Source organism: Ilyonectria robusta, assembly GCF_021365365.1.
Source record: "Ilyonectria robusta strain PMI_751 chromosome Unknown BGZ61scaffold_93, whole genome shotgun sequence".
In the NCBI taxonomy this organism is placed as follows: Eukaryota; Fungi; Ascomycota; class Sordariomycetes; order Hypocreales; family Nectriaceae; genus Ilyonectria; species Ilyonectria robusta.
Window position 1 is genome coordinate 22967 of NW_025764527.1, and position 22793 is coordinate 45759.

General features: G+C 51.1%; 8 protein-coding genes across 8 annotated transcripts; 5 read left to right on the top strand and 3 right to left on the bottom strand.

Moving 5' to 3' along the window:
* Positions 1-1104: 1104 nt before the first annotated feature.
* On the top strand, positions 1105-1518 carry BGZ61DRAFT_375567 (ankyrin repeat-containing domain protein; the record flags this gene model as incomplete). Its single annotated transcript, XM_046242427.1, has 1 exon — positions 1105-1518. One exon carries the CDS (start codon positions 1105-1107, stop codon positions 1516-1518), a length of 414 nt encoding a protein of 137 aa, XP_046093455.1.
* A 270-nt stretch (positions 1519-1788) lies between these two features.
* Positions 1789-3323, bottom strand: BGZ61DRAFT_469229 (uncharacterized protein). The gene has a single exon (XM_046247935.1). The coding sequence runs from the start codon at positions 3163-3165 to the stop codon at positions 1909-1911; it is 1257 nt and encodes a 418-aa protein (XP_046093456.1). The 5' UTR covers positions 3166-3323; the 3' UTR covers positions 1789-1908.
* Positions 3324-4888: 1565 nt separating this feature from the next.
* On the top strand, positions 4889-6895 carry BGZ61DRAFT_375602 (peptidase S8/S53 domain-containing protein; the record flags this gene model as incomplete). The annotated part of the gene is made up of 5 exons (XM_046242431.1): positions 4889-5119; positions 5171-5570; positions 5616-6350; positions 6401-6717; positions 6767-6895. 5 exons carry the CDS (start codon positions 4889-4891, stop codon positions 6893-6895), a joined length of 1812 nt encoding a protein of 603 aa, XP_046093457.1.
* A 209-nt stretch (positions 6896-7104) lies between these two features.
* On the bottom strand, positions 7105-8034 carry BGZ61DRAFT_501022 (Alpha/Beta hydrolase protein; the record flags this gene model as incomplete). The annotated part of the gene is made up of 2 exons (XM_046251645.1): positions 7105-7548; positions 7615-8034. The coding sequence occupies 2 exons, from the start codon at positions 8032-8034 to the stop codon at positions 7105-7107; spliced, it is 864 nt and encodes a 287-aa protein (XP_046093458.1).
* Positions 8035-10241: 2207 nt separating this feature from the next.
* On the top strand, positions 10242-12213 carry BGZ61DRAFT_524623 (uncharacterized protein; the record flags this gene model as incomplete). Its single annotated transcript, XM_046252660.1, has 1 exon — positions 10242-12213. Exon 1 carries the CDS (start codon positions 10546-10548, stop codon positions 12211-12213), a length of 1668 nt encoding a protein of 555 aa, XP_046093459.1. The 5' UTR covers positions 10242-10545.
* Positions 12214-12907: 694 nt separating this feature from the next.
* On the top strand, positions 12908-14267 carry BGZ61DRAFT_487779 (FAS1 domain-containing protein; the record flags this gene model as incomplete). Its single annotated transcript, XM_046250023.1, has 3 exons — positions 12908-13378; positions 13428-13888; positions 13934-14267. The coding sequence occupies 3 exons, from the start codon at positions 12908-12910 to the stop codon at positions 14265-14267; spliced, it is 1266 nt and encodes a 421-aa protein (XP_046093460.1).
* Positions 14268-15598: 1331 nt separating this feature from the next.
* Positions 15599-17001, top strand: BGZ61DRAFT_375582 (uncharacterized protein; the record flags this gene model as incomplete). Its single annotated transcript, XM_046242429.1, has 3 exons — positions 15599-16133; positions 16202-16834; positions 16892-17001. The coding sequence occupies 3 exons, from the start codon at positions 15599-15601 to the stop codon at positions 16999-17001; spliced, it is 1278 nt and encodes a 425-aa protein (XP_046093461.1).
* Positions 17002-18125: 1124 nt separating this feature from the next.
* Positions 18126-22283, bottom strand: BGZ61DRAFT_595115 (uncharacterized protein). The gene is made up of 7 exons (XM_046256878.1): positions 22155-22283; positions 20317-22045; positions 20010-20264; positions 19118-19944; positions 18681-19068; positions 18513-18627; positions 18126-18455 (listed from the first exon to the last, which is right to left on the bottom strand). The coding sequence occupies exons 1-7, from the start codon at positions 22208-22210 to the stop codon at positions 18211-18213; spliced, it is 3615 nt and encodes a 1204-aa protein (XP_046093462.1). The 5' UTR covers positions 22211-22283; the 3' UTR covers positions 18126-18210.
* Positions 22284-22793: the final 510 nt, after the last annotated feature.

Here is a 22793-nt window from a genome sequence, read left to right on the forward strand (position 1 = left end):
GACTACGGATTGGAAATTTGCATGGAGCATGTGAACTCGATGGATGTCGCGACATATATAAAGAGCAGACTATCTAGTTCCTGCATCACCATTGCTACGGAGATCTCGCAGACAATTATTCAACGTGCCTCAGGGGTTTTTCTCTGGGCTCACCTAGTTGCGGACCTAGCCCTGAAACTCGAGCGCCGAGGAGAAGGGAACAACAAAATCCAAGCTAAAATCCAGGAAATACCTCCGAGCTAAGAAGAACTATTCACTGAGCTGATTCAAGAGTTGGAATCGAGGGACACACCTCTCAAACTGATACAGTGGATCTACTTTGCGTCGCGGCCTTTGTCATTAGACGAACTGCGGTGGGCCATGGCTATCGACGTTGACAACATCTGTGCAAGCCAAATGCGTTCAAATTTCGAGGAGTCAGAAGACTTTGTATCTGACAACGCGACCATGGAAAGGCGGATCAAATCTCTCACTTGCGGACTGGCTGAGACAGTACACGGGCTGTATTCAAATACGACAGTACAATTCATCCATCAATCGGTGAAGGAGTTTTTCGGCCAAAAAGGTCTAGCAATTCTTGAGGTTTCGAAGGATAGCCGACCACCAAGCGATATTATCGTGACCGCACATGGTCACTTTAGCATCTTCAAGGCTTGCATGCGTTCTTTGGCATTGGATGAGTTCCAGCAGCTCGACCCTTCCGTTGAATATTTATCGACAGTGACATCAACCTTCGAGATTTTGGAATATGCTCACGAGTGGTGGACTTTTCACGCGAAGAAGTGCAAGGCGAATGGCATATCTGGGGAGGACATTTTTACAGAATTCGAATGGTCCTTGAGAAAAATATCTCTGGTATGGCCAAAATTTGGCTCATTTTCCACGACATTTGAAAGAACCACGGTCGTGCACGTACTGGCTGGGTTTGGTTCTACAGGCATTTTTAATGCTTTGCTGAAAAGAGCGGCACACACTGACCAGGATTTCACGTCAATTAATGAGGCAGGGGTATCACCACTACAAGTCGCAGTTGAACATGATCACTTAGAGGTTGTTCGACTACTTCTGACTCTGAAAAAGGTCAACGTCAACTCCAGAACAAACATGGGACAGACCCCACTCATAACGGCCGCTCTCCGTGGCAATACAGAAATGGTCCAGTTGCTTCTGATTGTGGAAGGGTTGAATGTGAACTCAAGAGATTACTGGGGGCAGACACCGCTATTAGTAGCTGCCGAGTTTGGCAGGACAGATATTGTTCGGCTTCTTCTTGTGACAGAAAACATTGATTTGAACGCTAGGAATAACGTGGAAGAAGGACCATTGCTGCTAGCTGCGAAAAGGGGACATATGGGTATTACTCAATTGCTGCTGGCAACAGGGATGGTAGATGTTAATGCACAGGATAACATAGGAAGCACAGCACTGTTCGAGGCGTCTAGAAGTGGCTATACACGGATTGTTCAGTTGCTTCAAGCTGCAGGAGCAATTAGTTTGGCTGATTACAATACTAGCTAAGCTAAGGTTGAAAATTAACTAATGTAGCTGTAGAGATTAAGGTTTAGTGTAGGAGATTAACTGACTGCTATTTTTGAATTGTTAAGTACTTCAGCATACTCTTTATTTCTTTATTTTCTGTAGTTATATAGTAATTTTAATTAATTATATAACTCTTATTATTTATTACAGCTAGTAAATGCTTAATAGCTTTCATTGGTGGTAGTAGTAGTAGTAGTAGTAGTAGTAGTAGTAGTTGTTAAATTAAACTAGAATCAAATACTAGTCTAAGTTCAGCATCCACTAGATAATTTAAATTGTCTCGTTAAGATTAATTATCTAAGCTGATAAGCAAAAGTAAGAAGAGAAGATGGTTTTATTTCACGCCCGTCTCCAAGTACACTCAGCCTCCTAAGACTGCTGAATCTCATGCCCCGTAGGACTAGCGTTCTGGATCTGCTTGTCAAGCGCGCCAATGGCAATAACCTCGTTGCCAATCTTGAAGAAGTAATATGCCTGGTTGACGGGACCAGGGATCAGGGGGCTGCGCAGCGTAACCTCGCTCACAGGTTTCTCGTACCCTCCCTTCCGGAGGATGGCAAAGGCCTCATGGATCTCCAAGGACAGAGGCCAATCAAGGACGTCATTGCCGACAAAGGTAGCCTGGATGACCTCGACGGGACCGAAAGAGCCCCAGCCGATGGACGTGATGACTGCCGTCTTCTTGTCGTCGATCTTGGCGATGATGCGGTTCTTTACCAGACCCCACTCGGTTTCCACCGGCTCGCCCGTCGCAGACTTGGCTTCAATCACGTAGAGCTTGGCCTCGGGGTACTGGTTCTTGATGAGGTTGTAGCCGGAATTGACGAAGCCGTCCCACGAAAGGGGGATGCTGTTCTTGGGAGTAGGGACTTTGGAGCCGTTCGAGGAGCCGTTGGCCGGGGCGACGGAGAAGGAGGCCAGAGGCTTAATCTTGGTGTCCGAGTTGGGCGGCGCGATGCTCACCTGGTAGATTATGCTCTGAATCCAGATGGGGTCGGACTGGCCGATGGTGACGACAACCTCGGTGGCGCCGACCTGGTGAGAGGTGAACTTCCACTCGATTTTGCCGTCTGTGATGCTGGCGTCGTCTAGGGCGACGTAGTTCTTGTCAAAGGAGATGTTAATTCCTGCGCCTTGGCTCTTGATAGAGTCAGCCTGCTTGATAGTGAAGTGCTGCCCAAGTCCGGTGACGATCTCAGGGTTGCCGGCGACAGTCTTGACCTCGGGGATGTCGCTGGGAGCTGCCTTAGTCTCAACAGCGGCCTGCGTCTCCTGGGGACCGTCCTGGGGACCGTCCTTGAGGAGCGGCTGAATGGGCACAACCCACCCCTTCTTGTTCTCGGTGTTGACGACCACGGTGTTTGACGGGGTCACGGGGCTGGGGAGCTTGATGTTGAAGCTGGACGTGGCAGAGTAGGGCGATTCGCCGAGGATGATGGGGCCGACCCAGCCTTTCAGATCAAAGAGCAGGCCCCCGGCGAATGGCAGGCGCTTAAAGCCGATGTCTCGGGTGATGTCCATGTGTTCACCTGCAGCATTGAGGTAGAGCGTATCGGTGTCGCTGTCGTACAGCGCGGTGATGGTGTCAGCCGGGATGAGCTGGAGGTGGGTGAGAGGGCCAGCCATGATGAAGTCGGAGAAGTTGGATCTCGTATCTGATGGAAGCGAGGTTTGATTCTTGGTTGCTGCTGCCTTGTTGGGCAAGCTGACTATGAGAGATGGTGATGAGAGAGTGTGGTGATGAGAGTATGTTGATGAGAGAGTATGGTGATGAGAGAGTATGGTGAGAGAGGATGATGAAAAATAAGCATTATCGGGGTGCGTGAGGCCTTCTTATACACGAACTGATTTTGTCGTTGCCATCATGTAAAATCCCATCCGTCTTCCATTTCTTTGCGAGGAATGAAAAAGAGTGCCCATTACCATTTGAATTCCCCCTCCTGGAAGCAAAGACGCGGTCGTCCAGTAAATATCCGATAGCATACCAATGGCGACAACATCTTACGACTCGAGCCTTTAACTCTGGACTGTCACATTTCTTAGCCAGCCAGAGAGCCACTGAGGCTTTACACCGACCATTTGAACGAGGTATCACCTCAGACGGTACAGAACAAGGCTGAGTTGGTGGTACATCATTGGCGAGAAAATGCCAGGACATTGATCACGCGATGCTTACGTCTTCTTACGATAACCGTCTTGCGTGCCAGCAAATGTCTTTGGCGCTTTTCAACGGCACTTGGATTCCGTTACCCCGCAGATGAGGCTTATTTCGGACCAAGTGCTAATCAATCCTTTGTCCAATCGTGGAATGTGGTAAAAAGGTTCTTTTAGGGGGCAGCTAGGCCACTGTTTTCGCTTCTCCTGTCGAGACCTCCTAGGCAGATTGGGAGCATCGCCTGACCTGGTCGACCATTCACTTACTAGTAGGTTCACGGGCCTGGATGAAGCCAAATATTTTCAGGTACTATTAACAGGCAATAGATATACACTAAACTCTTGAAAGAAATGACCAAGTCCTAAAACTAGTTCTCACTTCTTTCCAAGACGTCCCAACCCCCTTAATCGCGGGAGTTGAGATCTACGACTCACCCTCCGCACTCTCGAACTCTCGGGCCTCGTCTTCCAGCACGGATTATAACGGCCTTGCTAAGAAGGGCGATTTGTATGGGGATGAAGAGGAGAGTTTGTGGCACCCCGTCGGAGGCTTTATTGCTCGCCCTAGTGAGCAAGATGTACGATTTATTTCAACACCGTCAGAGCTTCCCAACGGCTCCACTTCCGCTTTGCTGATCATCAAGGCTGCGACAAGGCATATGCTGGACGTTAACAGCTGCAACTTGCCTGCAAGTGAATGATGTGCTTAATGTTGCAGAACTTAATATGCAGTGGTCTCTTTGATGGTCTCTCGGGCCGAAGTTGGTGAGGGTTCGCTGAGCTAGCCTATATTAAGAAGCTCGGGAAATCTAGACACCCCTGACCTTCAGGGGCGGGAGCTCCAGTGAACAAATACATAACACTTCATGCAGACCTATTCAAGGTCATTAAATGGTCACATAAGCTGCCTAGCAAGGGGCAGCCCAAGCTAGCGAAGTCAGAGCACCCGGGTACTCCCTGATTACGAGGATTGTACTAGCCAGGAGCAGTAAGGCACCCAATGCTGGCAGGGAAAATACGAGGTACAGTATGCACGATACGAGACGTTCAGCGTTGTCTCCCAGTCTAGCTATTATTTATTGGGAACGGATGCCCTCGGTCTTGGCGCGTCAAGTAACTCGGGACGTTCAGTCTCAATTGTGAGCATTAAACTAGCTCGCGCAAAGACGCAATATCGCGACCTCTTTTCGATACAATGCGCATCCCCTACCTTTGCGCGAGTTATGTCGCCCTACTGAGTTCGCAACCGGCATTTGCGCGTCCTCAACCAGAATGGAAACCCGTGTCTCAAGCCGATGGCTCCGACATTGTCCGGGGTGCTATTGCGTTCCATCAACCACGAGTTACTGAGGCAGAGTCCATGTTGATGAGCATATCCGATCCTACTTCTAGCAGGTTTGGCCAATATCTTGACAGCAGCGCCGTGGTGAGCTCATTCGCCTCGTTATTTGGAACACCGTCCTCTGATCATAAGTAGGAGGCTTTCTTTGCTCCTCCCGAAAGCTCCCAGCAAAAAGCACGTTCCTGGCTCGAAAGTGCAGGCATTGATATGGCTTCCGTACGGCTCAAGAAGGCAGCCGCGGTGATGGAGTTTTTAGCTCGTGTCGATCAACTGGAAGACCTAATGAAGACGAAGTACAACATCGTACAAGACACTACGACTGCGGAGCGACGTCTAGAGCCCTCTATCCATGAAGTTCCGGCAGGGCTTCAAGACCATGTGCAGCTCATTATGTTGACGCCATACTCGCCAGCTGGCGAGACAAAGCGCCGCCGTGCAACCAACTCGCACGTTACTCCGTCGACGCCGTATAGGATTCCCGTGCCCGAGGACTTGAGTAGCTGCGACCTCAGCTGGACTCCCGCCTGCATCCGCAGTAAGTGCGATCCCTCATCAATCAATCAGGTCTAACAGCCCGCAGAGCTGTACGGCATTCCACTCGGCACCAAGGCCGCGCCAAACAACTCCCTCGGCATCTACGGAAATGGCGACGCTTACAATCAAGCTAATCTCGACAACTTCTGGTCGAAGTACGCCAAGTTCATCCCCAAGGGAACGGGGCCGAAGGTGAACAGTATCAACGGCGCTACAGCACCTGGCGATGAGAACGGCGGCGAAGAACTGCTCGACCTGCAGATGGCGTATCCCATCGTGTGGCCACAGAAAGTCATCGTTTTCCAAACCAACTACAACAATGGTGGCGGTCTCCTCAACGACTTCCTTGACGCCGTTGATGCGAGCTACTGTCACTACGACGGGGGAGACGACCCGGAGTTCGACCCAAAGTTTCCCATATTCGGAGGCTGGCAGGGACCGGCCATGTGCGGCACGTACAAGGTGACCAACGTCGTCTCCATCTCATTTGCATTGGACGAATCGTCCTTGCCCCGGCATTACGTCCAACGCCAGTGCCACGAGTGGATGAAGCTGGCTCTCCGCGGCGTCACGGTTGTCGTCGCGGCTGGAGACCGTGGCGTCCAGGGCGGTATGGGGTGCATATTTGACCCCAAGGACCCGAAGAAGGAGATTTTCAACCCTCTGTTCCCAGGCTCATGTCCGTACGTGACCACAGTAGGTGCAACACAGGTGAACTTTGACGGATCGCGTAGTCGCGAAGTTGCGGTTTTCGACCCCAAGCACAACTTTTACTCCGGAGGTGAGAGCCATATCCCCCATTCCGGTTCACTGCTCTAACACTTGCATCAGGAGGCTTCAGCAATGTCAACTCTCGACCGGCGTATCAACAGAAAGCTGTTGCCAGTTATCTCGCGGCGCATAATCCTCACTACCCTAACGGAACCTACAACTCCTCCGGACGAGCCTTTCCCGATGTTGCACTTCTAGGCGCGAACGTTACATTGTCAGACGAAGATAAAATCACAGTCAGCGGAGGCACCAGCGCTGCCGCTCCCCTCTTCGCCGCCATGATCAACAGGATCAACGACGAGCGTCTGCTGGCGGGGAAGAAACCAATCGGGTTCTTGAACCAAATACTGTACCAGCATCCTGAAGTTTTCACAGATGTAAGTCCTGACTAATCGTCGATTTGACCTTATATTGACGCTTGCACAGATCACTGATGGCCGCAATCCTGGATGCGGCACGCAGGGATTCGAGGCAGCCAAAGGGTGGGATCCGGTTTCTGGGCTTGGGTCTCCCAAGTTTGCCAAGCTGCGAGACTTGCTCGTGGGTTTACCATAGCCAGTTAATGACAAACCCCCTACGTCTCATCTCGTCTAGCCCGTGTTTAGCTAGGATGCCACAATTTTAGAAGCAGATAGGGAAACATCATGAATGGTTAGACCAGATATTTTCTAATACTAAAAGGCCTTTTCTAGCATCTACTTGCCTATATGCAAGGGCGAATCGCCGGGGAATATCTACATAAACAATCCATATCTCCCGAATATTTACAGGCCAAAGAACTTCATGTCATCGTCGCCCCGGACAGGCACGGTATGGCCAACGTTCTGGGCAAAGATACCGACCAGCTTAGGGCCAAAGGTGTCAGTTCGGTAGCCGCTCTGGGGAACGCCGCTCTGGGACTGCTGGGGCTTCGTGGGATTGTAGCCGAAAATACCAGACCACTGGTCGATAGTCTCCTGGTAGTTGGCAGGTCGGAGGGTGGTGTCGACACCGCCGTGGTAGATCTGCATCTTGGGGCGGGCTCCGTTGTAGCCCGGGAAAGCATCGGTGACTAGCTTGGCCCACTCGGCAGGCGTCTTGTTGACGTTTCCTTGAGCGCACTGAGAGTTCCAGCCGTTGACCGAGTTGGTGAAGAAGCAGCCAGCTGGGACGCCGTTGTAGACGATGGCGGCCGCAAAGAGGTCTGGGTAGGTAGCGGCCATGACGTTCTATGCTCACTATTAGCACCCATGCATAAACACTGACACTTGGATCAAGATTCACGGTCGACTCACAGTCATCATGGCTCCAGAGGAGGATCCAGTCACAAAAACCTTGGACTTGTTGGCCTTGTATTTGGTCAGGACGTATCGAACCATGTTGGCGATGCTGTTGCTGTTGGCACCGCCATCGTGGGTCATGGTCGCCTTGGAGCTGACGTCCCAACAGGTTCCGCTGTAGGGGCTCTCGGGGTATATGACGATGAAGCCCTTCTGGTTCGACAGCTGCGCATAGGGCGTGCTCTGGTAATACGATTGGGCCGTGCCTTGGCAATGGTGGATGGCAACGACAACAGCTGGGTTGGCCGGCAGGTTGTTGGGGATGTGGATATACATCTTGGCTCCGGATGGGTTGGAGCCAAAGCTGGTCACCTGCTGGAGCTGAGCGGTGACAGTGCCAGCAAGGGCTACGATGGAAGCAAGGCTGAGTTTCATGGCGATTGATGGGCGATGATGATTTGCATTGATGTTGGTGCTGCTGCTTCTGTATCGTCAGCCAAGACCGGCCAGCACACGATATATGTACACTTCTGAACCCACATCACCCTTTGTACTTTGTGTCGCGTTTTCGCTTCTTAGAACGCTGTCTACCTTCTCCGTCTCTCCCATTTCCGTATCCTTTCCCCTTCTCGCTGGCGTCGACTCCACTTTGCATAAACATGAAACCCATCAAATACGAGAACATGCCAATTTACCCGCTCCCCTTTTTCCATACCATCCGATCATCATGTTCATAAACACCCCAGAAGCAAGGTTCCACGTATGAACATTCATGCATGCCATAGATCAGATGAATGGAGATGTTCCCCCCGAATGGCAAATAAGGGACCAGGGTATGCTTCTTTGCCGGCATCCGAGCATGGGCCGGCTAATGTGTCTCATTTCAGCCTCCTTTGTCTATCTACGACAAACCCACCGATTCCTAATGGAGCCAGAAGGTCCTTGTTTCCCATTTTTAACAGACCCTGGCATTTCTACCCGGCCTTAACAATTCTTTACGTACCTAAAGAGACAGCGGCGGGGCGGAGGAGCGGGTCCGTACCGTGCTTTTGGGCATGAGCCCATCTATTTAGTGCCGGCTTCGACAAAAGTACAATTGTCCGTTTCGCGTAGCTTTTAGGTAGTGGTGTGCCTTACTCCTCTGACTACTTAGGAAACTGATGAGAATAATGCGCCGCTCGGAAAGAGTCTCAAAGCGGTCTTAGTCCATGTCATAGACTTTCGACACCGCTAACGCATTATTACTCGCTATCATGCTACCATCTCGGCCGGGTTGACAAGGTTGAGTACACCTCTCATGAATCGTTAAACCTACTTGCATCATTTGTCTTAGCTTGCATTGTTGGAAAGTGATGGGTGTGAATTAAAATTTAGTAATTTAGTTGCAAGATATTCGCAACTTGGGCGTGAAGAGCAATGGTTCACAGCGTAAGTATTAAATTGCGGAGAAGTGGCCTCGGTGTTTCAAGGGCATGCTCTGTCCATTAGGGATCAGCGCACTATAAGATGGACGCAAGCAACCTTAGGTCGTGGGTATGTTTCAGGACACGAGGGGCCAAAAACGGCCACTTGTTGTTCTTTTGCAAACATCGTCGGCTAAAACAATCAATAAGTGTTTATTATTACTCTTGCATCTAGAGCTGTATGCCCCTAGCCTCACCCTCTAAACTACCGACAGGTCTCGGCAGTTTGTAAACACATCACCACGTGGAAGGTGACTGCGCCTTGATGGCCACATATTGCGGGGTTCAAAAGATTTGAGAACCCCCGGGATCAGCGGAAGTTACTCCTCCATTGGCAACGCGGTCTTTTGCAAGATAGAGGTTGCCAAGATTGTCGACCTTCATCCGTCTGTTTTATGGTCATATCGCCCTTGTTTCTGATGAGGCGGTTCTATGAAATAGTGGGTTCTTGTTTTCTTCTGATAGTATTTTCCGCGGAAGGGAAAAGTCGTATTTCAATATTGAGAGCAAGCTGGGTTTTCACCTAGCGTTGAAAGAGCTTCCTACCTTTACCTTTATCCAATATAACAAGTTAACGCGATCCTTTCACCATGTTCACCAACCTTCTCGCTATCGTCTTCCTCCTACTTGCCCCTCAGGGGCTTGGATACCAGTTGGACGAACATTAATGGAAAAGACGACACATTTCCTGAGCAGATCATCGATGCTGTCAAGTCCAACCTTTATATCGATGAGCAGCAAATCTTCGTCTTTAGTTTCACCTATGGCGCTGCCATGTCCCTCTTTGTTCCTTGCTCTTGACCTGGTAAGATACGAGCATTGGAAATTGCCGACCAAAGACACCAGACGTCTTTAAGGCCGTTGCCGTCATCTCTGTCGGCTTGGGATGGATATCTCAAGCATGATATAGGGTAGGTGGATCGGCGATTGATTCACGTCTTGCGGCAAGTTGATTTGATTTGGGCGGCTAAGTTAAATAACCGCTTATTGACCCACTCAGGGAAAACAACGTGTCCAGCGAAGTTATGTCACCAAGGAACAGTTGATTTCAGTCACATCCGAGCCCTCAAAAGAAAGATTGAAAGAGCATTGTTTTATCAGAAAATAACAGGGCTGAGTTACTCGATCTGAACGCGGCATCTATGATGTGATGCAGCCTTGGCCTATTAGAGTCTAGCCCTGTACAACTAAGAGGTCCATGATTCCAAACGAGACCCAAGGTCGATCGTCGGCAATCTCGCCCAGTCTTGGCATCGGATTCCACGATCCATCATGACGCAAAACGTGCTGCGAGAGCATCGCACAGCCTCCTGCTCAGCCCTGTTCAGATGAGAGTTGAGGTAGCATTGGGCCATAGCGGGGGACCTTTGGGCTGGGCCTCTCCAAGTTGCGGCATTCACGGATCTCGCCATTAAAGTGATTCACTAGCACCTCGAGACGCAATGTTAAGGTACTCATCAGACTCCGAAGCCATAGTGTGACCATGGGGAAAAGGTCTCGCGCCTGCGAAGCCTGCCAAGCTTTGAAGATCAAGTGTGAAGCCTCGCCAATCAACCCGAGCGTCTGCGAGAGATGCACTCGTTCCGGTCTCACCTGCGTACCTGCGGCTAGACGGTGGCAGAAAGACCGAATCGCCGAGTTGGAGGAGCAGGTCAGCAGTCTGCAGGAGATATTGGACGGGGGGTCTTCGATGCAAGGGCTGTCTGCATATGGGGACTCGACAAGGGCAACTTCGGTGCTTTCGACTGCGGATGGTGAAGGCATGGCATTCTCGACAAACGCTGCATCATCTGCGTGTGACAGCCTTGCATTTCTGGATGCGCGTCTTCATCACGATTCCCAACTCCGATGCCTCGAGGTATGCTCGACGACCACTAGGCTATTTTGGTCCATCATCCCCTTGGTTGACGGCAGCTCAGCAGATGGCAGCTCAGCAACATCACGTCTGCAGTCTATGAGGACAGAGATGCCAACTACGCTCCTCGCCATGTTTGCCTTCGCCATGTCGCCGACAGATGCGGGTATTGGCCAACAAACTCAAGAAGAACTGCGAAAAAAGGTGTTGGAAACTCTCGGTCTAGCTGCCGTCGGTTTCGAGAACCCCTCGCACGATCTGATCCAAGCCCTGCTAGTAGCCAGCCTCTGGATCAGACCCTCTCTTGACGGCAACCACGCCAACTCCATCCAGCTCGTCAAGCTAGCGCACGACCTCAGCGTGGAACTCGGCTTGGGAGGACCGGCCATGCAAAGCTCTGCGCCAGCCTACTTCTTCCGCATACAGGGACCTCTGCCGTTGGAAATGCAGCAGACTTGGCTGGTATCATGGGTGGCTTCGACCATGGCTGCCATTGGTATGAGGAGGACACATGGATTTGGCTGGGGCTTGTCACACCATAATGCGTTATGCACATTGGAGAAGGAGGCTTCGGATCCTCTGTTCTTGGAGATACTCCACACTGTGAGGCTTCATGCCCAGATAGCCCTTGCCCTGAAGCTCTGCAATCCTGATTCGTTTCACGACATCAACTCTGCCCTTGTGAGGACTACTCAAGCTGAGGCTCGCGACAGACTGGGTGAGCTGAATAGCAAGGCGCTTGCACAGGATCCGCAACTTAGCTTCTGGCGTGTGCTGGCTGTCATCTATGTCAACGAGCCAGTGCTGCACACCAAGACCAATAAGGTTCTTTTTGCGGGGCCTCATGTTGCGGAGAGAATAGGTGTTCTAGAATTCGCTCATCCCATCGAAGTCACTAGCACGGCCGAGACAGCGCTTCGGACACTTGTGGAGGCCAGTCAACTTGCCATTAAGCTGGTCCTCCACATGGAGCCTAGATTGATCCTCAGTCTGCCGTCCCTGTGCTTCGGGCCGGCTGTGAGCTATGTACTCTTTATCCTCGTCAAAGCATTCGTTGCAGTATCAGCGCCAGGGAACACCTACGGCCAAGTGCTATCCCGTGATTCTCTCCGCATCAGAGAGGCAATAGGCGACCTCATGGCTGTCAACGCTCTGCTTCTTAAGCTTGATCCCCATATGGGCAATTGGAACACGAGGATCATAGGCTCAGTCGAATGGATTGCGGCCTGGTTGGACGACTATGAGTCGATGATAGGGCGGTATGAGATGAATATGGAAAGGGAAATCGCCGAGTAAGTTAGGTAATTGGTAGTCTGATCCACAATAAGCGTTCCTAATCCATCTTCCTCGTACGATGCCTTCGTCTCTGATCCGTAATTCTCGACAGCATCCCTACCTCATGGCATCCCTGCCTCGGTCTTCGGATCAGTCCGAGTCCCATGTGGCGCAGTTCCCTATGACGTCGACGACTCTCGGCTCCACGTTAGACATGCATCCCCCTTGGCCAATCGTGGAGTTCCAGCGCCTCCTTCGGCTCCGACCTCGATCAAGACAAGCTCTTGGCAAATCTACTCATCGTGGGAGAATCCTACACTAGCAATTTAGCCTACCCATTTTCCCCGTGGCATTTGATGTGGGGACGGTCAACTTTCACCGGCACTTTATTTTATGGAGACGGCGAATATTCGCCAGACCCTTGTTTCCTGGAGGCTGAGCAACAGTCACACTGCATTTTCAGAGAGTTGATGGAAGGAAGGGTTACGAGGAGGCTGTATCGATGATGCTTCGATCTGGCGTCTTGTCTTGGCGAGTTTCGACATGGGATTGACGAGAGTCGTGGTAGCCTTCAGGATAGAGTATATATAAGCCAGCAGCGCGCTCCGTATCATCACAGCATCACCATCAACTTCCTGCCTCAACAGCCTTACAACCATTGTTCTATCTCAACAAACTTGCAAAACTACCGCTTTACCCCAGAAGCCTCTTCAAAATGCGCCTGCTTAACCTCGCTGCTTTGGCGACTGCCGTCGTCGCTCAATCCGATCTGGCTTCCCTGATTGCCTCTCAGGAAGACCTTTCCACCTTGGCCTCTCTCCTCGCCCTCGTACCAGACATTGCTGAGACTCTCGCATCTGCCAGCAACATCACCATCTTCGCGCCCACCAACGACGCATTTGATTCTGTGCCCAGAGATATTCCTGAGGGTGAAGCTATTGAATATGCCAACGACACCATCGCCATCGGCGCTTTGCTGTCCAACCACGTGTGGAAGGGCTACTATCCCGCCAAGGCCGTCACCAATGTGCCCCAGTTCTTCCAGTCGCTTCTTGAAAGTAGCTTCGTCAACTACCGCCAGCCCTTTGGCAACTTCACTGGAGGCCAGTACAACGGTATCGTTAAAAATGGCAAGGACGTTGTCGTCATCTCCGGCGAGCAAGCGCTCTCCACCGTGACTGAAGCAGTGAGCCCCATTCTATCTTCCAGCAAGGGTATATGCTAACCATATCAAGGATATCAAACTCGGCGACAGCGTCATCATCCACAAGATTGACAGTCCCCTCTATTTCGGTGCCCCCCTCCAACTCTTCACCCGCCGCGACGGCCTCCTCAACTTCAACGCCGCGCTCACCACGGCCGACTTGCCGTACAACTTCGGCAACATAGGCTATGACACGGCTGACAAGTTGAACATTTCCGATTTCACAGTTTTTGTGCCCAACGACCCCGCCTTTGAGGCGATTGGCTCCGTGCTCGAGGGTGCTGATCTGGACACGTTGCGGGAGGTCCTGACGTACCACATCGTGGACGACGTCGTCTTCTCTACGGACCTGGCCAACGTGAGCTTGCCGAGTTTGCAGGGCGCGGACCTAACGTTTACCGTGGCTGAGGATGGAAGCGCCTGGGTGAATGGTGCCAAGATTCTATTTCCCAACGTCCTACTATTCAACGGTGTTGCGCACGTTATTGACGGGTAAGTCATATCCTCTCCTCTATGAACACATACTGACCAACATAGTGTCCTCAACCCTGGCTCCGCGCCTTTTGACAGAGCCGACCTCGAGCCTGCTGCCGATCCCACTGACCGTCTCGCCTTCCCGCATGCTTCGACTGTCTCCGAGCTTCCATTCTCCAGTGTGAGCTACGCCACCGATAGTGTTTCCTACACGACCCCTGAGTTGCTGCGAACACTGGTTGCCGTCGACGTTAGTGCCTTGGCGGAAGCCACCACCACGAAAGAGACATCGACGGGTACTGGAGAATCGACGCCTGCGGCTACCGCAGGAAGTTCAAAGGTTATGGCTACCGGAGCTGCTTTAATGGCTTTCTTGTTTTCCATCTTGTTGATCTAGTCCATGATTCGTTGCGATTTGATACTTTTTCAGAGATATAAAACCCCTGAATTAGTATAGTTGCAAGGTGGAAGCTGAGGGGTTGAGTTGGGTTTTAGTTCGGTTTAAGGTGCAGTGATTAATATAATTTGTCCCCTTTTAGTAGAGTATAAGAGAGCGAATTGTTGAGAGGTTAGGGTGCCCTAGTACTCACATTCCCCGAGGGTGGACTAAAAGTTTACTAGTAAAAGCAAATACCAACAATAGGATTAACAGTCTATATCTACCTATCGTGAAGATGTAGAATAGGTAAGAAGGCGTTCAGTATTGAATTGGAGTGTAATCAGATGTCGGCGTGAAGCAATGTAGGCCACGGTCTAGTAATATGTCAAAGGGTAGTTTGATATCACCAAGTGTGTTGATAGCTCAGGGGCTGACGTCCTAATAACAACCAGTGCCTCGTATTAATATACTAGGGTGCTCTGATCGTGATCCCCTTGGCGGTAATTGTAACTACTAGTGATCGTAGGTAATCACAGAGTGATCGCGGACGGATTAACCAATGCGCGGGTTTTTGGAGCCTCGGGAACGTGGTACCCCTCCCTGGGTCCTGATGCAGATCGCGACCAGGTCGTTCCACTGACCTCCTGCATTTAACATAGGTTGTGACACTAGAGTTTAACTGTTATAAGGAAGGCCACGGAAGGGGTGCAAACTGCTGTATTTTACGTGGTCAAGATAGCCTCTAATTATAGGGCTCTTAGGGCTCTTAGGGGAGATTTATAGGGGCTGTTGCTGATTTATATACGGGATGGTACCTGCAGCTCATTAAGGTATTGGGAAAGGTAACCAGTTGGACTAGAAACCTTAGTCCGTCTGAGTGTATTGTTGATCTTTGAATGGACTGGGTAAATAGTCTGTATTATTTGATACTATTATTGGTATTTTTTTTACTGTTAAGCTTCTAGTCCCCCCTCTGGGTATGTGTGTACTAGGGCACCCTAACCTCTTAATATACGAGATAGTGTGTATACGGGATGGTGCAGGTACGAGCTGCCGCGGGCCGGCACTGTATTAGTAATTAACACAACCTCCACACTATCCGGAATTAGGTAGTAGGGGACTAACTTAACTCCGGCACCTTATTATCAGAAATAGCCTGGTGGAATTGTTTTATTCCGAAAGTATTTAAGACAGACGAAAGCCAAAATATTCTACCCCCTACTTTAATTATCTTCCTGATGCCTCATAATCCTCCCATGAACGTCGAGCCCTATATCTCTGAAGAAACTTAATCAACATTTTGTTACTATCACACGAATTAAATGTGTTGCTGGAATTCCATATTCCGGATGATCCGCCCGAGGCATTCGTCCTTCGTCCAAGTGGCAAACGACATCCCCGCTATGGCATTCGTTTCCGACGTCCCGGTCGCCAACCGGTTTGTCAATGATGACGTCCAAATCATCGACATCCCGTCAGTGGAGGTTCACGACGTGGAAACAGAACAAGGGGGACCAGCAAAATGTCTCAAGCACTTGATAAAGAAAAACCACGCAAACTACTCCGTCCTTTACCATCAACTGCAGTTCGACAACCATACCCCGCACATCCTCTCCTCTGCATACCTCCTTGGCGCAACCGAACAACAACTGCACCGTCTTTATGAAGTCGAGTCGAGGGGGATGGCCCCTTGGCGAGATCCTCCGGCTGAGGTTACTGACCGTAACTGGCGGGACCTCCTCGGGCAGAAGGAGTACCAGAAAGGGTATCTGGACTACTTCGAACATTTGCTGGCTTCAGAGTTCTCGCACGACTGGGAGAAGGTAGTTGAGTATGTCATGTTCAAGGGAGAGAAACCCTTGATCAGCGGGGTCATTGGTGGCCGTACGTCCCCGTATGCCGCGATGGCGGGTGATTTCCCGCACGCTTCATCATTTGCTAAATGTCTCTAGTTGGACACCCTCTCATCCACCTGGGATATGCCTACGAGATGAACTCCAAGGATATCGCCATGGAAGCCGTTACCCTTACCGCCGTACAATACAACTACCTCCATAGATATTTCGACGATAAGAAGTATACGACGCCCCCAGCATGGCGATCGAACTCCCCGCTAGAGATTCTCCTCCGGGTCACCCAGGACAAGCGTTTCGACGCGTTATTCCAGCGGCCAGCGTTATCTAACATCGACAGGTTATTCGAGAAGCACGAAGACCTGGTACTAGAGTACTGGAACGCGTGGGACCTTACGGACCCCGTCGAGCAATTCGAGAAGTCCCAGGAAGCGGCCGTCGCCCTGCTAGTGTCCACGGTTAAGCCAAGCAGCCATGCGTACAGCTTTTTCATCGTGCACCTACTTACGACGAGCCATGCTGTCAGAATCCTGCTGCCCAGGGTCCCGGCCAAGTTCCATATCCCCCTAGTTAGGAGCTGGTGGCTCCTGACCTTGGCTGGATATATTGCGCACCTCCGGCCTACTATTGACCCTGGCAATGTCGACGTGGATCTGAAAGGACGTACTTGGACGTGGGTTGAGGACCAGGCGCTGAACTCGGCGTATGCTACCGATGCCCATTATGTGAAAGGTGGGTGCAATATTGGTTGTGGCGTGCTGGAACTTTCCAATGCTGACAGTAGCGTAGCTCTCCGGGCGATGAAGGAGGCTGCTAGGACTTGGGGCGATGAGCACCAGCAGTATCTCGCTGCCGCTGTGACGTTTGCTAGCAACTTCCGCGGGTGGGTGTTTACCTAGGCGGTTTGCCTGAGAATTAGTTGTGGCATCGGTATTGACTTGGGGAGGTTCAACTCAAAATTGATAACTACTAGGCTGGATGAGCCGAGAGTCTTGTTCAAGTTGCGGATGCCTTGCTCCCCAAAATTCGAATGCATCGTTCATCGCCAACTCTGGAACCCAAGAAGAAATGAGACGAGATGCTGTAAATTACTTGCTGAGCAAGGCAGCGTGGTGTTTGATTGAGTCAATGAATTGGTCACTAGGCAGATCGTTGAGTATCACATGTATCGGGATTTCGGGATATCGGATTTCTGCGGTTATAACGGAAGTGAAGCTTTTCCTCTGTTATCGTAGGCGTCCATCGCCACTTGCCTCGTCACCGGCCTCGTCATCAGATAAGCCCTAGGCCTAGCTTTTCCTTGATTTTATCAATAGCTAGTTGAAGCCAAAGACTCCGACGGATCCGGAGCCTCTCGGCTGTCCGAGGTCATCATCAGTCTTTCCTATCCTGCCACTGCAGTGAACCAGACGAAACGCCAACGTGCTCGTCAATCAGCCGTACATCCATGTCACCTACGGCGCATATGTCGAAAGTCTTTCCGACTGATACAGCGGACAAGGTCATCACTTGGCCGTGTGAATAATTCTAATTTTCTTAAACAAATGAAATGCGATGTGGTGAACGTAAACTCCGACTGCTTTACGGCTCTCGGGTAGGTATCCTAACAAAAGCGATTCACTCACTCATTGGAAAGTTAAAGCCTGTCGTAAAGGTATGTGGTTGCCAGACTCGCTGTTGCCCACAAACATTGCGAAACACCACCGTTTTTACAATGCGGCGATGCTGAAAGGCAGTGGCACTGAAGGCAATTAATGGCTGTCAGATCGGAGGCTTGGCAGTGATATGATGACGATGTGGATGACAGAGTAGATATTGACTGCCCGAAGGATCAATTACTAGTGAGGTGATCTCGAAACCCACATGCGGACACTGATGGTGAGGGTATTCAAGCCCTGGCGGGAAGACCTGTCGCCTTGCTGCATTGAGCATCTTGGTTACTTGGTATGAGAACTCCTGGTTTTCATGTACCACTTTAGCAATTAGAACAGATGAGATTGTAGCAATAAAACTGGATAGTCCGCTCGCTTGTATTATACAGATGCTTATCAAGTACGCTAATATCATACTCGTTAAGTAAATTAATTCTACTCGTGATTAGCTTGCTTTTACAACTCTATTCCGACCTTCGCCTCATCAAAAACCCTTTCCTTGAGCACTGGCACCAGTTGACCTAAGCTGACTGGCCGTGTCAGGAAGACGTTAAGGCCACTGGCGAACGCCTCGTCTCTAGCGCTGTCTGACGCGAGACCAGTAATGGCGATAATGGTGACAGGCTTGAGGTGATTTTCCCTCTCAAATTTGCGGATGAGCCGCGTTGATTCAAGACCATCCATTATTGGCATATTAATATCTGACATTCTCATCAGCCTCGGTTTCTCAGTAGCATCTGGAGGTTGGACGTCATTACCCATTAGGACACAGCAAAATCTCTCCGGGTTCAGTTGGAAAGTCTTCAGAGCCTCGAAGCCATTCACAGCCGTGCAATAATTTTTGTGCAATCTCTTCATATAAGCGGAGAGAATCTGAAGATGGGTAAGTATTTGGAGCTTGCCATATATGAAAAGTGTGGACTCACCTTCAGATTAATCGAGTTATCGTCGACAAGAAGAAACTGGGAATGCGGCTGGACAGACTCTTCTTCGATTGCCGAGTTGACTGGGCTGCTTCCGAGTGTCTGTTTGGATCGAGACCCTTGATGCCCAGATTCGATCGGCCCATTGGGATTCGAAATCGAGTTAATCTGCTGACGGGGCTGGTTATTCACAGATGGCGCACTCTCCCTGGACTGTTCTTGATTCGTCCAATTCCATGACCGATGACTGTCTGAGCCCGATGCGAGAAGAGGAGACTCGTCAATATTGTTGCTAGAACCCTCTGTGTCACTTATGTTATGTGTCGCTTGGAGCTGCTTCCAGCGATTGAGAGCATTGGCCAGGGTCCTGCCGAACTTTCGGGGTGTACTCCTATCAGTTCGTGAGTAGATGGTTAAATGATGGTCACGACCCCACTCACGGCTGGTAAATGAACTCGACTACAGATCTTTTAGCAGACTCTCTGAACAGTGTGTCCAGCCTTACGGCCTCTCCGGCACTGTGGCATATCACGACCACGGGCAAGGGGTGGCCGTGGATCGAATTCTCATGAAGTTTGATGAAGGCAGCCTCACTGTAAATGATGATATCGGGGTACGGGGCGGCTGGATCTCCGTCATCAGCTTCGCAGAGGTTGATATTGAACCACTTAAGAGGCAGACTTTCCAGCGGGAGTTGTGCCAAGCTGTTGACCTCGGAAGCAGCACACGGGATGCGGGTGAATCCCACAGTTGCCACCCGTATAGAGTCGAGAATGCTGCCATCGAAACCGAATGGCTCTTCTGCCGGCTGCATCTCACCCACGTTGTCGGTTCCAGGGTCGGTGTAAGCCAGCGGCAGGGAGACCGATACAGTCGTGCCCTTGCCGACATGGCTTCGAACGCCAATGGAGCCGCCGAGTGATGCCACAATCTGCTTCACAATACTGAGCCCAAGCCCTGTACCCACAGCAAGCGAGTCTTCCTGGGAGAATGGAACGAAGAGTTTGTTGTGTAGAAACTCATCCCCAATGCCCTTGCCCGTGTCCGACACGATGAGGACTACAGTGGTCGACTTTCGCGGCCCTTTGTGCAAGGTGCCTTTTTCCTGCTTGAGGCTTATTTTCACGTGGCCTTGGGGCGTGTACTTCAGGGCGTTTCCCAAGATGTTCATGATAATGCGTCGGACAGCACCTGGTACTGTCCGAAACACCCACGGCTTGCGATGGTCTATATCAACTGTGATCTGTACCTTGCCGACAAGATCCGTCTGTGGACTCGGCATCATTGGTCAGAGGCTCGATCATTGACTGTGGATTTATTGTTAAGACTTACATCTGACGGAAGCCATCTTGGCCCCTGTGGCATTACTGTGTGGTGGAAACTGTGGCCGATGGTCATGGTTTCGATGACTTCTTCGGCTAGTCTGTCCAACGCAACATCCGAGAGCAGGGATTGCATCTGGGGCCCATGATTTGTTCTGTTTTCCTCATCGTCTTTATCGGATCTGAAAGGGCTGCGGTGTCTTCTACGCTCCTTTTGCGCCTTGATCGTTCGCGAGAGAGTGTTCACTTTACTGAAGATCAACAGCTACACAGGGATTAGTAACTTGACTATTTAGACTTGGCCGAACATATCATACGTGATCGATGGTGTCAAGCAGCGTCTTGCCGGATATTTCCAGCGCGTGTACAACTTCCTGCTGGAACGGATCGAGTGAAGTACCAGCTAACAGCTCGGCACCGGCTAAGATTCCATGGAGTGGAGAACGAAGCTCGTGGCTCAACGTGCCTAGCAGATCTGCCTTGGCCTTGTTGGCGAGTGTGATGTCGATCCGGTTGATTTCAGCCATGGTGACGATCCCAAGGGCCTTCAGGTACGGGAGGTCTGCTTCCGGGGTGAGAATGCGAGCGGCTGTCTTGCTCCAGACGAGACCGCAAGCGTAGAAGCGGTCTCGAGAGGGATCCCAGAGGGGGATTAAGGCAACACTCCTCGCCCCGGCAAGTAGCTCCGCAATGGGCTTGGCTTCATCCTTGCGCGAGGGAGTGGGCCTGTTATCTTGGGCCGTCTTTGCACTTCGGATATCGGGAAGACGAGCGTCTGTCTCCTCGCCGGATGATGATTCGCCTGAGTACAACGAACCCGACTCCTCGAAGCTGAAAATCCTGCCATTTGGATAGCGGGAAATCAGTCTCTTGAGTGTCCTCTGATTGAGCGATATTTGCAAGCCTGGCTGGGCCAGGCCGAGTACAGCCTGATCCGTGGTTGAGAGGGCGAGTATGGTGCAAGGCCTCTTGTTCTGGGAATCGCTGACGTGGTCCGCCGAGCTGTCCTCGCTGCTCGATGTGGAATCGTTCACCGAGTGTAATGACTTGTGCTCAGGGTCGATGGGAGCCCCAATAGAGCTGATGCCTGCATCGAGGAAGAGTGCGCCGTCAACCTTGAGTGATTCACAGACGACTTCGGCGGCCTTGCTGAGCATGCTTGCCGACTCAACTTGCTGGGGGTCAACAAAATGCGAGGTCTCGGTCTGAAGATTTGTGGGTGTATTTAGGGAAGCCAGAGCCGCTGGCTTGCTGAAAGGCTCGGGTAGTTTGTGTGTAACTCCATTGGAGCACTCCGAACTAGCCTGTAGGCTTGCACTTGTCTTCACTATGTGACTGCCGGAGACAAGATTGCTAGATGAGTCGTTTTGCTGAAACTTCCGAATCCAGCTGTCGCGCTGTGCGGAGCTGGAAACGTCGTCGGTAGCATTGTTATTGCCGCGGATTAGGTGACTGAGTCCATTCACCATGCGCTCACTGCGAATGAAGTTTTCTGTGGCGCGACGAGTTTCTAGATAGGACATGATGGTCCTAGAGAGATCCCTCAGTAGTTGGATGGAAGCCTGATCCAGACCCATAGGCCTGGGATTGTCATCTAACACACCCAAGACACCGATGTTGAAACCTCTGGGAGTTTGGATAGGTACGCCGCAGTAGAATCGATGATGACGTCCTTGGACACATGACCCGCTGCGCGAGTAGGCATCTTCAGCAAGGTCAGGAATGACAGACACCTCCAGTCCCTCATCGTGATCCAAACAGGCATGTTTCGGGTTCCGAAACTGAAGGACGTGCTCGCAGATGCTGTCACCACGAGGGATAACCCCAGAGGGCCAGAGCCGATCCTCGACGTAGTCTGGGCAGGGGCCAATGGGAGAGGACTGCGTGGCCTCAGCAACAATGTGCTGGTACTTGCGGTCAAAGAATGAGATGACGGCTCGGCGAGCCTGGAGACGGAATGCGGCCAGCTGTGAGAGAGCGGTCAAGATGGCGTCGGAACAAGGAGCGTCGCCTGTAATCGTGTTTGTGGCGAAGGAAGAGGCATATCTGTGATGGAACGTCAGCGCTTATCCACAGGAGCCAGTCTACCCATCACGTCTGGGAATGAAAGTTAATCCAGGCAGACAGCGGGCCAATGCAACGGTTTTGTATGTACTTGAGCATCTCCCACTCACGCGGGCCTTCCGAGGCGATTGCTTCTGCCTTGACCATGGTTCATCAACCGGAATGGAGTAAAAATTGGTTTCGATTGGAAATGGACCACAATGGGGATGGGGAGATGAACTGGATGGGTGGTAGAGCTAAGAGGAACAGCGATAGGGTAATTAAAATCCTGCCCAGGATGTCAGGAACTCTAGCTTAGATTACGGATACAGTGCAAGCAATTGCCCAGGATTTGCCTGTTTAGCAGGCTTCGCTGGATAATTACGTGTGCTGTCTAAGCCTCTCCGAGTGGACGGCTTCAGACCCTTGTCAACACCAAGGTTCGCCGCTACGGCCTTATTTAGTAAAGCCCCAAGAAAGTAGTTCCCCCAAGACGACTATTAAAGTTTGTCCGGCCTCTCATCTGATGCATTTGCCGTACCTTCCGAAAACCAGGGGGGGAGGCTGGTGCGCAACCCTGAAGTACCACCCGCGGGTTCCGAGATATTATTTCAGCTCTTCCTCAGAGTGAGTCGCTGGTCTGTGATGAATCGAATGTCCTTGTCGTACCCGGCTGGAATATTCCCGTCTATATAAGTTGCTACCCGCCCTATTAAGGTCGAGCTAGGAATGTTCCTGTCCTTATTTAGCC